At 43.4% G+C, this 15,209-nt stretch overlaps 1 protein-coding gene across 2 annotated transcripts; it reads right to left on the bottom strand.

Moving 5' to 3' along the window:
- Nucleotides 1-8,221: 8,221 nt before the first annotated feature.
- LOC127607465 (protein unc-119 homolog B-like) lies at nt 8,222-12,882 on the bottom strand. 2 transcript variants are annotated; one of them, XM_052075809.1, is made up of 5 exons: nt 12,484-12,849; nt 11,959-12,072; nt 11,694-11,793; nt 11,453-11,625; nt 8,222-9,461 (listed from the first exon to the last, which is right to left on the bottom strand). In XM_052075809.1, the coding sequence occupies exons 1-5, from the start codon at nt 12,677-12,679 to the stop codon at nt 9,349-9,351; spliced, it is 696 nt and encodes a 231-aa protein (XP_051931769.1). In that variant the 5' UTR covers nt 12,680-12,849; the 3' UTR covers nt 8,222-9,348. The 2 variants fall into 2 exon arrangements, with proteins under 2 accessions (XP_051931769.1, XP_051931770.1); XM_052075810.1 differs by lacking the exon at nt 11,959-12,072 and having other exon boundaries at nt 12,484-12,882.
- Between the last annotated feature and the right edge of the window lie 2,327 nt (nt 12,883-15,209).

Below are 15,209 nucleotides of genomic sequence, written 5' to 3'. Positions count from 1 at the left end.
CTCACGTCATTGGCCCATCACAACGTGACGGCCCGTGAAGGCGCTTTTGAATATTTCGCCTCTATCTATACACCCCTTGCCTCTCTTTCTCCCTCTCTGTGCATCATTAGCACGAAGAGGTCATCATTCTCCGTATTTTGTGAGAATAATCAAGGGGTTATGACGTGTAACAACAGAGTGGACTGGACTATATTTAATACAGTTTTATTTTTGTTATGATGCATTACTGTACTGAGGGAAAGTCATGTTTTCCTTGTATTTCAAGGTCAAATGTATGATGGACTCGGGCTTCTCTCGTGTGGAGTTTACTCCCAAAGACAACATGACTCTAAAGGAAAACATCTCCTTGGGACATGAAGTCTGCCTTTATATGTCCAGAGGAGTGAAAAGGGTCCTTCTTTTTACATTTGGCAGCAGATACTGTGCTTTTTTTTCCATGCTGTTTGGTGGACATTTTCAGTCGTTTCTTGCAGAGCATAACATTCACCTTTATTTAAAAATCAGGCACACTCACGAGCAGCATGGCAGTCTGGTGCGTCGTGGCTCTGCCTCACACGGCTTGTGTTTGAATCTTGTCTCCAGTGTTGCCGTATGTTGTGCAATTAGCATCTTCGCCCTGTCCATCTTCATTGAGGACTAAAAACATCCAAAGTTGTTGTTTTTCTGTATGTGCCTTGCGATTGGTTGTTGTGCAGCCCACCTCTCACCCAGAGTCAGTTGGGATTCACGCCAGCTCACCCATGATTCTAATGAACACAATCTTAGTCATTCCGTGTTTTTGTTTAATAGTGTGACGACATCCAAGCCTTGGCAAAGGTCAACACTTTCTGAGTGATCTAAGTTCAGTACTGTGTTTCTCACAATCAGACACTGGCCTAAAATTCAGTTGGCACAAGGCTCCTGATTTGCGCAAACCTACGAGGCTGCTTTGCTGATGTCAGTTGCTTTTATCAATCAACTGTCACTCCCGAGTGTCTCTTCATTGGGCATTTTACTCTCATGTGTCATTGGTGGGACCACTGTGTCCTGTGCATAGAATAATTGCAGCTAGCTTAACGTATGACGAATACATTACACCAAAGTATATGAAGCATAGATGATTTGTTGAGCATGTGCGGAGGTAGGACTTGGAGTTGAAGTGAGCCAAACTTATTTCTATTTACACGGGTGTACATTTTCATCATTAACCAACACCGAGTAAAATTCTAACTAGTACAAATGTTTGGTCAGAAAAAAAACACATTTAGGCCATAAATATAAAACACTCAAATGACAATGAGTAAACCGATTCAACATGTGCAATTCATAATTTCAAACCAAGGACCCCTGGCCTGATTATAGTTATGTAATCCATCCATCTATTTTCTAATTCGCTTATCCTCACGAGGCTCACGGGCATGCTGGAGCCGATACCAGCTGTTTCAGTGAGTCGGCGTGGGACACCCTGAAATGGTTGCCAGCCAATCGCAGAGCACACATAGACGAACAATTTAGAGTGGTCCATTAACCTGCCAGGCATGATTTTGGAATGTGGGAGGACACCCGAGTACCCGGAGAAAACCCACGCAGGCATGGGGAGAACATCGAAACTCAACACAGGGAGGCCGGAGCTGGAATCGAACCCTGCACCTCTGCACTGTGAATGCTAACCAGTGCCACCGTATAATATGATGATAAAGATTTTAAAGGATTAAACGTTGCAAAAATAATGAACTAAAATAATTTGGTGGTTAAAATGTTTTTCCATTCACCATATTTTCCGCATTTCGCACTTCAACACTCATCCCCGTCGAGCCCAACCCTCCAAGACCTCTCGGCACACCTTTTCAAGCTACCCAGTGCCCATTCCAATACATCATGCTCAAAACTGCTTTGGTCACCGCTCTACATCTCAAAACCGCTTCTTACACAACCAAAGTTCAACCTCATCTAACCCCATTCCGGTCTTTACTGGTCCTTATTTCGTACAGTATTTACTCCTGCGGTGTCAACCTCATGTGACAGACAGCTCTAACCAGCTAAGTGGAAGATTAGCAGCATTACCTCAACGTCAGCTACACTCTCAACCGGGGGAGAGTTTGGTCAGCTGAGCCGAGCTACTGTGACCAAAGCCAAATAAATCATGGTGAAATTATTTCACTGTAAAGACGGTGTGAATTTAATCACAGAAATGAAAGCCACAATCACCTGTCAAATGTGTGTGTGTGTGCGCATGTGTGTGAGGCAAATCAGGGGGAGGGTGTGACTCTAGCCCGGTGGACCATAGCGAGGGAACAGTATGTAGGACAGGGCCTTGCGCCATGCAGCTAACCTATCCTGTTGGCTGGGCGTGCTCAATTTCTGCATGCATGATCAATGGTACTGGATTAAAAAAAAGGGGAGGGGGGGTGGAAGTCAGCAGGGTGTTGGAGCAGCATGAACAACTTTGAGGGATGTGAGCAAGTACAATAAAGTAGGAACTCACTTCTCTCGATGACGTTAATTGTATTTTAAACATAACAAACAAGGATCATAAGAAAGAAGTGTTTTTTGGTGCATTTTTCCAACTGTAATGTTTTTGGATGATTCAGTTCTATTTTTCAAACATACTCCTTCTCGTGTCCCTTGTGCTTTGTTGCCAGTCCTCTGCCCTTAAAACACTGCGGTAGTTTGTCCAAACTAGTCTTCACCCCTTCTTTTTTTTTGTTTTTTTGACCACAACTGACCCACAGTGTGAACCCATTGTCTCTGTGTGAACTTTGACCTCTTAGGGCCTGGGACCTGTACCGCACCAGCCTCGGGGCACTTTGAAAGAGAGCTGAGAAGGAGAAGCCAGAGAAAAAGACTTTTCAGCATGTGAAAAGCCGGCAGCTGTGACAGAGTCGGTTCTTGGCTTTGATGGAGGCTGGAGACTTGACTCGCATGAGGAAAATGTGAATTACAACTCTAAGTTCAAATGACCCTCAGTTCAGAATCTGATCAGAAGCATTCTGAAAAATTCTCCCTCTAAATTCGCACAACACTCCAGAGGTCAAATCATGACTGTGCGTATTCTTTGAGACTGCGGCTCAATGAGAATTTGGTGAGCGCACAATTGTTTTTGAATTTTAATCGACAACGTATACTATAAATTGATGTTTTGTATACCTAGATTTACGCTCCGCATGTTGAAAAAAGCTAAGTATGGAGTCAAATCGCCTGCAGCCAGCTTCCTTCTATGCTTCCTTATGTGCTTCAACTACATCACGGGTCAGCAAAGGGTGAGTAATTTACTGTGATTTTCTCTCATTATACTGTTGCTATGCTTAGTTGTACATTTTAGTACTTGCATGAAAGTTATGAATATTAAGAATGTAAAATGACTTGCATAGTTAAAGTAGATACTGTATGTAATACATACTTTTTGTAAATTTATCCTGTTCCCAAGGATGAAGAGTTGTGGTATACTTTACACACTTTATTGCTTGCTTTGCTGAAATCAACCATTTTTTTACAGAGCTCCCAAATGATGTGCAAGTGAATATGCACAGTTTTGTTGATTAAGTATACCATAATAGGTTTTGGGCTCCAATCAAAAAATAAAAATGAAAATAACGATTTGGGTCAGTGTTGCAAATCGAAAATATATTCATCCAATCACTCCTACGACAATGATGTAACCCGATTTTGTATATTAGTCCAATGATCATTGTGTCATGTTAATGCAGTAAAGTTAGAAGTGCAGTAAATATTTGTGTGGAAAAAAAATCTTGGCCACAATACAAATACATACCACGAGAAACATGAATGAAAAAAAGAGAACAATGGTTTGCTAGTGGTCAACAAGGAAGTTGCCTGAAGGGTTTGGATGTGAAGTAGGTAATATGGATTTGTCATTACTGCATAAGAAAGGCTTGTATTTGCTAATTTGAAGGAGGTGGAGGAGATGAGTAACTGCTAAAAAGGGGGACACTGGGAGATCCCCCCCCCCCTACATTTTCTCGATGTGGTTTACTGAAACAGGTCGGCCCAAATCTTTTGCGGTTAGCAGTCTGAAATCACTCCCCCAACTCCTTTCCTATCGGATATGTCGTCTGATGTCACAGTGACGCCGTTCCCAAAACGATTTTTTTTCTCACTTCAAAACATCTATCAAACACAACCGTTTCAACATCTTTGAATCCAGCGTGTGTCCAAGTATGTATGGTATGTTTAGTTCATCAAACAACAACACCAAAAAACGAGCAGGAGGGCCAACATTGAATGCATCATTTGGCATGGGCGTAGTTTCAACTTGACAGGTGGCGTGTGGAAGAAATCATTAGATGTGAGAGGACAGGGGGCGGAAATGAGCACACCTGTGCTGGAGCCAAGAACCCCACCTTGCTTCTCCAGCCACAAACCCTCCATTCCCCCGGGGAAGGTGTGGCAAACGAAGAGAGACAAAGGGGGGAGAGAAAGGGAGAGGAAGGAAGAGGTTGCCGGGAAGCTTACCAGGCCTCGTCAACCACCGACTGAGGGTTGAGTTCACCTTTTATTAATCATTCGCACACAAAACAAACGGCTGGGCCGGCGCTGCGGGAAGGCTCTGAAGAGGCTTCTGAAGGTGGCTGTGAACTTCCTGCAGACATGAACACACCGCGACTTACAGTATAGTACAGTATTTACCGTGATGACACGGGACTATTTCTATCCGTGGGCCGTCTGAGCGTAAGCACACGACATCGCTACGCTGTAAGACCACACACGCGTCTTTTAGGGAAGCCCCCCCCCCGCCCCCATTTCTACCACAGAAACAACATATACCGAAATCTTTGTTCGCAACAAGGAAATTAGTATCATAGCCAATGTACTTTCGGTGATTTTTGTAATTGGTAGCTCACTTTTAGGAAAGTCAAACAGTGGCAACTCTCCACCAGTGGGAGGCAGAGCAGTGCCGATTTGATGGCACCGTGCCAGTATATACAATATTTTATCATAATACCAACATAGCTTATCTTAAATTGTGATTTAATTGCAAAGTCAATGTTGTTGTTTATTTTTTTTGTATGATTTAGTTGTTTTATTGTCGGTGGGAGAGAATCCATCCATCCATCCATTCTCAGTACCACAAAAGCTTACAAGGGTCATGAGTGAGCTGGAGCCTATCCCAGCTGACTTTGGGCAAGATGCGGAAGTACACTCTAAGCAAAATGGGGGGAATGTCAACTTGTCAAGATGATGTCCGGAAACGTCTCGATGATGGGCTCATCAATTTCATGTGCACCGTTAGCACAGTTAGACGACTCTTCTAAAAACAAATGAAGACAATTTTATGATGTGATGAAGAAATTAAGATTTCGCTTCTCCACTACTTGCCGCCTTGTCCGAGAACGAGGATTGTCAAGGCTCAACAAGTTGCTGACATTCTTCAACGATGAGTGTTGTGCTGGTCATTGACAATAAAGGCAAATCATAAAAGAAATGTGATAGATGTAGCAAAATTTCATACAGACCAGAATGTAGTCTGCCCTTCACCCAGATTCGGCTAGGATAGGCTCCAGCACCCTTTGGGCAGCACGGTGCCCTAGTGGTCAGAGGTGGTTGAAATCTCGGCTACAGCCTTCTTGTGTGGCGTTTGCACACATTATCCACATAGCATGCTTGATGTTTTTTCTCTTGTTTTCCTTCCACATTCCAAAAACATCCACATGAGCTACTTGAAAGATTTAAATGATCCATAAGCCTGTTACCCGTGACCGCTCTCTGGAAAATGTGGATTGTTGATTATCGCAAAAAGATGATCGTTATTGTTATGGTTGTGTTATTTAGAAATTAGGTTGGTGTCTCACCATTTTTTTTTCAAATAAACCTTTAAGAGGGCACTTTTGTATCACAATGAGCTATCTGTAAGCTTCTTGATCTTGGATTTTGTTTTATTCACAGTTCTACAACCCCTCCATGTTTCCTTCTGCCCTAAACCCCCTTTTAATTTCGGGGTGGAGGTGATGTCACTTAAAGCAGTTGCTGGAAATGACATCATGACACAGACAGATGGAGTCACGATGTTGGAGAGCATTGTGCTACCAGCCTGCGGTGATTCATTATCTCTTTATCGGAAGATGCAGGCAATGTTGTGTTAACGCGCAGTGGCTGTCACAGCAGCACCTTGCAAAAAAAGGAGCGCAATGAGAGGAAGAGGAAGTGTGTACGGAAAGATGATTTCTCTCAGGGCAAGGGGGCTCATCGGTGGCATGATACGTACCTCTCTCCAAAGAACCTTCCAAAAACACACGCAAGTGAAAGTGCAGTGTGTCCCTGCATCTCTTTTAATCCTTTTTCCACTCCCCCCCTCTATTTTTTTTTCTTTCACCGGACCTCTCATCGCCATTCCGTGCTGCTATTTATAGGAAACTACTGCACCCTCCCTCTCTATGTCCCCCTGCTTGAGTGCAGATCCGTGTGTGTTTCAAGGAAGCTTCAACAGACCAGAGCTTCTCGCTCCTAATCACTATAGCGTGTGAATCACTCATCAGCATACATGAGAAGGTGTGTGTGTCGTGGGAGGAGTGGGAGTGCAACTGAATTTTCCCACTTGTTCAGTTGCTTCCGCGCGCCGACCCACCACTGACTGCTGTTCCACGAAGCCTTGGGAACATATAAATCATCCCTGGGAAGTTGGAAAGTGCAATAAATACATGTGGCAGCGCTTGTGTTTGCATGCTAATTTTACACCCACTGACATGATGTTTTTGTGAGATTGATATCAAACACAACACGTGGTCCGGTCGAGCGCAGCTGTTTTACTTGCGTGCTGCACTTTGTGCAGGCCTCCAGCGAGCCTGATGAAAAGCTGTGGTTATTGATTTATGAGATCTTTGTGGGCTAATTGGCAACTGACACATTGGGCCTTCACAGTCTATCTCGTCATGCTTTATTTGAAGGGTCTCATGCTGAATTATGACATCAAATACAAATCCATGGAAGGGTTCCCCAAGGACAAATGGCTGCCGCTTGCAGTCCGCCTCAGCGTTTTCAGGCGGTTTGATTGTCTTTTTTTTTTCTACTGTTCTCTGTCCACTACCTGGCCAGGAGCAATTGGCTTGAGTGGCAACGTTAGCGTGTTCAGCCAATCAGCCTCTGGGATTGGCGCAGAACATAGCAAAGCCAAACGGGGTGTACTGGAAGCAAGATGGGCCACATACACATACTACAATCAACTCAATCATGATAATCATCATAGTGTATCCTTTATGGACTCCTCGTTGTCTGATTTCATTCCGCATGAGTGATTACAGAAGGGCCTCGGTTCTATAGTAAGGCTTGTGGTATGATGAGACCCTATGTGGATGCCTAACTAGCATGTGAGATAAAAAGAAAAGAGTTGAGAAAAAAATGAAAAATGAGAGACTAAATTGAATGAAGGAGTGGACAGGAAAGGGAGCTTTGTCAAGCAGTGTGTGAAATGCATTTCACCGTGTGTGTGTGTAAGGAGGAGAGCGCAGAGGGGGTCCATTGTGGATCTTTGTGTGGCTCAGATTGTCCTCATCTCTGGGAAAGTGGAAACTCAACCCCGCTCTCCGGAGGTCTGGTTACCAGGTGAGAGAGGCCGACAAAAAAGGGGGGAAAACAGAACGGGAGAGTCGCACAGGTGTAGGAAGAAAGACAGAAAGGGACCAATGGGATTTCGGCCATGACTGTTGGAAAGATTCACGGAAATTGAGAGAGACTGCATGAGACGGATGAACACAGTTGAAAGAAAACAGCGTGAGAAAAAATTACAATTCCACGACAAAAGTCGTTTTAAAAAATATCTGATGTGCCTTTTATAAAACCACTCAGGCAAACTGTACACAAATGTCTCAACGTTAGCCGGTCAAGTTATATTTCTAGAAACTTACCACCGTGCTCTTTTTTTTTACAGCCGAACAAGAAACGGAACTGAAACCAAAAGTGCTCATGTAGACTTACTCCCCCTGGTGGCAAAAACAGGAATTTACTTTCCCATCAGCACAACAAAGTTAGCCTTGGCAATCTCAGGACAGACCAAGCATTATTCATGTCCACTTCACATCGATTAGGCTTTTAAAGTCTTTAATCAACCGAATATCCGTGTTTTTTTAATGCTGGAGGAAGTTCGGGTACGTGGAGAAATCCCACGCAAGCACGTGGGGAAAATGTAAATTCCACACAGGAAAGCCTACTCCTAAAGTGCTAACCCCTAAACGCGCGGTGCTGCCCTTTTTCTGCCCACCCCATTGAAATAACCGAGGCTCTTGTACTCTTTAATCTGCAAATGTTCATTTATTTCATTATATTCAAACAAGATCACTAATATGAACACCAACACAAGCTTTCCTGAAAAGCACTCAAGATTTCAGTTTGATTTCCAAAATCTTATTCTTCTTGAATGTGATGGGTAACATATCCTTCACTTTCAACCAAAGGCTCAGACACTCAATATGAAAATATTTGACTTGAAATTTCTTATTTTAAGGTCATTTGTTTTGTTTACAGACTAGTACACCACTTAATCAGGATTATTTTCGTTTTACACGGTGAGTAAAAAGTAGACAAGTACAAGAACATAACACTGAGTGAATGAACTCTTACAGCATGATTGTCTGTCTGTGTTTTCATGCGAGGGTGTTAAAGCCCGATAGGTTGTGGCCAAGGGGGTGGGGGGGTCGCAAGACTGACCATGTGTGTTTGACAGGAGTGTTTTTGTAGATTGAGCCTCTATTTTTCCCTTGGTATTGTCTGGAGTGAATTGTGGGGGTGGTAGCTCAGAAGAGCAGCTGCTTCTGACAAACACTGAGAACACACTGTGACACTCGGGGCTTGAATAAATTGTTTTGTGTGTTTATGTGGGTGTCGCTGCATGTTTGATTGAAAGGACATCTTTAAAAAAAAAAAAAAACTAAAATGAGGCCAAGCATATTTGAGATCACCACAGCAATGCCTATTAGGTCACAGCAGTCACCGGGCAAAGTAAGATTGCAATACATACTCAATATTATTATTTTTTTTTAATACAAGTGCATCTCAATAATTTTGAATAACATAAAATAGTTTTGTTAAAAATTTCATTACTTCAATTCAAAAACTCTTTATTCTGTAGCTCCAGTCATATACCGGCACATGGGGAAATACTTTTCCTACCTAATTTCTACATATTTTAAAAATTATATATATTATATGCTTTCTGTAATATTCTAATTGATTTAGTTATTAATTCAAATTACTGTATAAAAAAATAAATCATGAAATATGTCACTGAATTAAATGAAGTTTTCCACAATATTCTTGATTCATTGAGATACACCCGCATGGCCAAGTATATGCATGCATTTGCGTTTTACCTGTGCATAAACGTGTTGCCGTTCATAAGTGTTACACGCTTGCGGCTATTCACTGCCCTCCGTTATATGCATAGTCAGCCTTGTTGTGCATGACCAGTCTGTTCTCCACAAAATAAAAGCTGTCGGAGCGGGTATCGTAGGGAGAGTCCACCATCTGACGAACTGAAGCAACAAAAGACAACACAAGCAAGTTAGCCATCCCTACATCACAAAAGTTGGAGGTATGACCGGTGATACATTTGGAATAATAATAATAATAATAATAAGACATTTTATTTGTGGGCGCCTTTCTAGAAACTCAAGGACACCTTACAACAAGCAGTTAAAATCACGAGTACAATGTTGAAAACTACATCAAATAAGATAAGAAAAAAATGGAATGGCAGTTTTTAGATGACTATGAGGTCCTTTCTTATTCCTGAGGAAATTTCCATGAAATACAAGAGGAGGAGCAGTCATGGTTTCATGTGAACAACTAAAATGAGGCTTTAAATTCCCCTCAGGCGGGTGTTGATACAATGCTCAAATGTGCATGACGTGTTGGAGAGGTTATTGATCGCTCTGATCTTCCCTCCACTTCACAGATCCATTCCTCCGGGAAGCTACACTGGAAAAAAACGTCCATTCAGTCAAGTGGCTTGTGTGTCTTCTGAAAATTACAAGCTATTAAGTTCCCTTTTTTGTTTGCTTGTTTAGAGATCCATATGCAGGTATAGTGTTTTATTTTTTTCAAACTCAGCGATAGAAAGAAATAGGGTGGAGGTGGTGTCTATTTCTTCCCCTCAGGGTACAATTTGCACTAATTTACAACACCCCATTGTAACTGTACTAATATCAAGGGCCAATAATGTGCAAAAAGGTTCCGTTTTGGAGGCAAATTGACAGTTCAGTTCCTTTGGCCATGCTATAGTTGATAACAGTTAAATGGAGAATCAAGCTGGAGATCGTAGATGGGATGGTTGCGGCAGCAGAAAAATAAATGTCAAATTAAATCAGGCCAGCATGATTTAGTGAATTGCCAACCACGGCAAACAAACAATTCAAATTTCATTGTCACACAACGGCCACAATAACCCCAAGCCACACACCGCTGGACGTGTTGGACAGAAAGGTGAGGATGTAAATCGACAGCAAATGGCTCAATCTTCAGTCCACACCCCCGAGCATAAATTTTCTAAAGCATCCGAATTGAAGAAGGATGCACCCAGCCGAGCAGAAAGCAGCCATATATTGACAGTAAGGTTCAAAATCTCCCATCAGCAATACTCCTCTCTTCTCCCAGTTGACAGTAATCTTCAGCGGCCATCATTTCCAGGTGCTCAACCCAGCATCAGCTGTGTTTTGCATGCCACTTCTTACCCCAACAAAGAACGCTGAAAAAAAAAAAACGAAGCAAACCACACCACGAAGTGGCCGCAAGGCGTAGATAACCGATCTGTACTGTACCATCTTCCACTGGCATTGCAGTGAGTCATTTGTTTTGGAGAATTGTCACAACAGTAACGGAATGATAATAAGACAAAGGGATCCTCAAACAAAGCTTATTCCCCCCCCCCCCCCCCCAAAATGGTGAATGTCCTGTATTGTTTGCTTTGTCACAGTTCTCATCCATTGTTGGATTCACTGGCGGGTTACGCAAACGCTGCCATGTTCCGATGATGTCACCTTATTAATGTAGCTGACGCACTTATCTCCATCACAACGACACACCCCACGGTGGAAACCCAAGTCAGATCAGGGTTTTAAGTTCCCAAAGCAAAAGACTGGGTGACTATGCCCTGAATTAGTTGTCGGTCAATCCCAGGGAGACTGCGAATGGTCTTTTGAGTGAGACGTGATCTCATGTTAGCTTGACAAATGTTCTTTGTGAAGTCTTTCCTCAACGGCGGTGCGGGAAATTATCCAATTTCACTTAATTGGTCTACGCTAGCGACATCAGTATACTTGTCCACTCGATTGCAGAAGGTACAATGCGCCCGTGTATCCACCTGTTGACACTCGTACAACAGAAAAATAGCCTTGCGTTCAACTAAACGGGCCCACGTTTCACACCGTGTGAGCGAATCTCTACTTTGGGTGACAACAATGGAAACGCCGCTCTATTTATGTGAACCACTACACCGCCGCCGGCCCGCGGCAGCGGTGCAACTTACCCAAGCTCTCGGACAGCGGAGGGAACTCGTAGATGTGCTCACAAGTATTCCGGCTATTTGGGATGCAGAAGCCAAAGTCAAAGTCGAAACTTTTCAGTAGGCGATCTCGGAAATAGTGCCGCTCGATCATTCGGAAGTTGTTAAGAGGTCGGTTCCCGACGGTGAATTCCACTCTGGTAAGACGGAGAAGATCACAGATTGAAGTCACGGGGTTTGTGGAGGAGTAACTCAAGTCACTCACGTGGCTCCCACGGTCATCAGGCGCAGGAAGGCCCCGGTGAACTGGTAGCGTGCAAACCGCCCCGTGCTCGCATCGCTCGCTCCATTTTCATTGTCCTCCTCTACAAGCCATAGCAAAGGGAGATGTTTTTATTTCATCCGACATCAACCTCCAAACCCTCTTGACATACACGACCCTGAGGCGTAGTTTCAGTTCGGTGAGTGTATGTTGCTTTGTAATCATCACTTGACGATGAAGTTAAAGCTGAGGCCAAGCGATGGGTTACCTGAGTGTGGAGGTTTGGCGATCTCAAACAGAACAGTGCCCGTCTCCAGGTCTCTGATCTTGAAGCGTACAAAGTCGATGTTATAAATATTGTCCTCGGGTTTACACAGGTAGCCTGCGATGATAACAGACAGTTTTGCCCGTTAGGACGTCAAACCGTCATGCGGTATAGTCGTTCTTCTAGTGCAGGCTGAATTGCCTAACGGGCAAAAAGAGGACAAGAGTGTTCTTTCTAGCACCTTGATGGATATCAAGGATTTGAAATTAATGCTCTAATGGCACGGAAACCCACTAGTGGGGAGAGGAAGAAAATATTGTCGCCTGCAGCTACCATTTCATTTCACGCTTAAATTTGAACAGGGTTTTCAATGGCAAAAGCTATCCAATAACTCTGACTGTAATTTGACTTTAATTGTTCACGCCGTGTATTCTGTAGGCTGTTAAGAGGTTATTTATGTCCCCACGCAGTGTCATTAAGGGGGTCGATAAAAGGGCCAATTCCAAGAGGCTCTGCAGGGAGTCAAACCTCGTGTGGGCAGCCGCAGTCCGAGGATATCCTCCGGCGTGACGGCTCCGTTCTGCGCCCGCAGGTCCTCCTCGGTGACGGGCCTGCTGTCCACTTGGTTCCTCAGCGACTTGAGCCGCTTGACAACCCCTCCGCTCGGCTTGCGTTCTCGTGGGGGGGCCGCGGAACTTTTGTCAGCCACCGGCGCGTCGCTCATCTTTGACTTCCCTCGTAGAACCTTGTCTGAAAAAAGTGCTATTTCAATGCTAAATAAAGATAGCGGGGTCGCTTGCGAGTGTGGAAGGAAGGACCAAACTCTTGCTTTTGTCTGCGCATGCTGTACTGTTGCCCAGACAACGCCAAAGCGTGGGGCCGGTGCAAAAGTTCTTCAAATGTCCACTAGGGGGTGATGAACACTCTTAGATGGTCTTATAAGCAGAAGTACTGTAGTGCGCTAATTGCAAATTGTTTTCATAAACTTTCGGTTATAATATTTGAGTTTCACGACTGACTTAAGTGCTCAGGTAACAACCGTCAAAGCTCACCTGTTTTGTGGGTTTGGTCATGTGACATTTACAAGATGAGCGCTTAGGCACGCTCATGACATATTCAGCCAACAGCAAGTGACGAAATGGCCACCCCCTGAGATGGATAAAAAAAGGTGGACGTGGCTGCTTAAGTCATATTCCACAAACTCGATATTAATCGTTTAAGGCTAGTGAACATTTTTGACTTGACTTCCCCTTTAAATGACCTCGTTATATTCTCAACTGTCACACAAGAATAAAACTAGAAAAGGTGTACTCAACCTTCAGTTGCAGTTGCTCACTGAGCTGAATTCTCAAAGATTAAACATCCAACACAATTACAGGAATTGCATACCAAAGGTGAACAGTTATACATTAATTGGTATATCTAGAATTAGTTTTAAGTCTTAGAGCATGTAAATTAATGCTGAGGTACTCTAATGTCTGAAACAAAGAACGAGATCACGTAAAAAACTCTACACAAGGCGGCCAAAGCTTGGATTCCGACCCCATCCTCAGTACCGAGAGGACGCTCTAACCCAGGGGTGGGCAATTATTTTTTGCATAGGGCCACATGAGAACCAGAAAATCTTATGGAGGGCCGGATCAAAAGGGTGAACTAAATTCGACATAATATTAATTGGATTTCTTTATTTAAAAAGCAGCATTTTGCATTTTTTGGCACGTTTTTCATACTTTAAGAGTACAGTATTCCGTCGTATCGAACGGATTTGCTTGATTTGGCGCTACTGCGGGCTTCCTTATCGTCTCCCCCTTCCAGCGATGGCTGTTTGAAAGTGCTCTATAAATACTGCTGACTTGACTTGACTTGACTTGACTCCCTATGCTCTGAAACTTCAAGTAACTGTGCCACCTGGCGTTGAAATGCCTGTCATTACAAGTCCAAATGAAATGAATGCAGTCATTGACATCGAACCTTCATTCTGTACCGACCTTCGGCGGGCCGGATTAAAAAGACCAACGGGCTGGATTTGGTCCGCGGGCCGTAGTTTGCACACACCTGCTCTAACCCCTCGTCCGCAGGTATAAAATGTATTAATTTTAAAAGAAAATTAAAATGCCAACTTTTCATGCCAAATCCTTCAGATTGTCTCAAATGAATCAAATGGTACAATTTGATTAATGTATGTACGAATATTCCTCAACCATCTCAGCGGACGTTTCATTTTCATTTGTGTTTTTAATGGTTTTCTAAGTACATCAGGCAAATGAACCTTGTGGAGCACTCATGTGTTATGCAAATGAGGCCTTTTTTTTGAGATAGTCCAGGTCACCTGGACAGTCCCAGTGACGCACAGTGAGCTGCATGGATCTATGTATTTCCTTTTCTCCTCAATAGCAGCGTACCTTCAGCAAAAACCTGTTTATCAGGTCCACAAGGCAGAATCGTCAAGTTTATGTGAGCGGCAAAAGGAAACAGCTAGTAAGAATATTCAAAGTAAAATGTTCCCTGAATTCTGTCTTTAAAAATATCACTACATACACTATAACATGGTAGATATTTCTAGTGTTTCTGGGCTAATCGGCGACAATATACTTCAGTTCCAATTTAATTCATCCATCCATTTTCTGATCCGATTATCCTCGTGAGAGTCGCGGGCGTGTCGAAGACTATGCCAGCTGTGTTCAGGCAGTAGGCGAGCTACACCCTGAACTGGTTGCCAGCCAATTGCAGGGCACACATAGACGAACAACCACTAACACTCACAATCACACCTAGGAACAATTTTGAGGGTTTCATTAACCTGCCGTGCATGTTTTTCGGATGTGGGAGGAAACCAGAGTACCCAGAGAAAACCCACACAGGCATGGGAAGTACATGCAAAGTCCATACAGGAAGGCCGGAGCCAGAATCAAATCTTGCACCTCTGCACAGTTAGGAGAACGTGCACGCAGTTGACCACCGTGACAATTGTGATAAAGAGTATCAATCAAAAATGTGTCAAAACACAATAAAAAGGGTGTGAGGTGTAATTTATTGAGTGAAATGCCTCATTGGTCAACAAGTAAAATAGTACTTGGCGAAGAAACCATTGATGATGTTTGCGTACGTCAGGAGGTATTTTGTTGCATTTGTCTCGAGAGAAACTTTCTAAATCCTTCACGTTTCTTGCCATTGCCTGCAAATGCAAAGCTTTAGCTCCCTTCACAGGTTCTCTGTCGGGTTGAGGTCTGGAAACCAACTAGGCCACACCTTGA

Source organism: Hippocampus zosterae, chromosome 9, assembly GCF_025434085.1.
Source record: "Hippocampus zosterae strain Florida chromosome 9, ASM2543408v3, whole genome shotgun sequence".
NCBI classification, from domain to species: Eukaryota; Metazoa; Chordata; class Actinopteri; order Syngnathiformes; family Syngnathidae; genus Hippocampus; species Hippocampus zosterae.
The sequence above is the reverse complement of the archived record's forward strand: the minus strand, read 5'-3'. Positions and strand labels throughout refer to the sequence as shown.

Coding starts and splice junctions, on each gene's coding strand:
- LOC127607465 (XM_052075809.1), bottom strand. CDS start 12,679: ATGAGCGACGCGCCGGTGGCTGACAAAAGTTCCGCGGCCCCCCCACGA. Junction 12,073..12,483: donor ACTGCGGCTGCCCACACGAG/GTTTGACTCCCT, acceptor TTATCATCGCAG/GCTACCTGTGTAAACCCGAG. Junction 11,794..11,958: donor CGCCAAACCTCCACACTCAG/GTAACCCATCGC, acceptor TATGGCTTGTAG/AGGAGGACAATGAAAATGGA.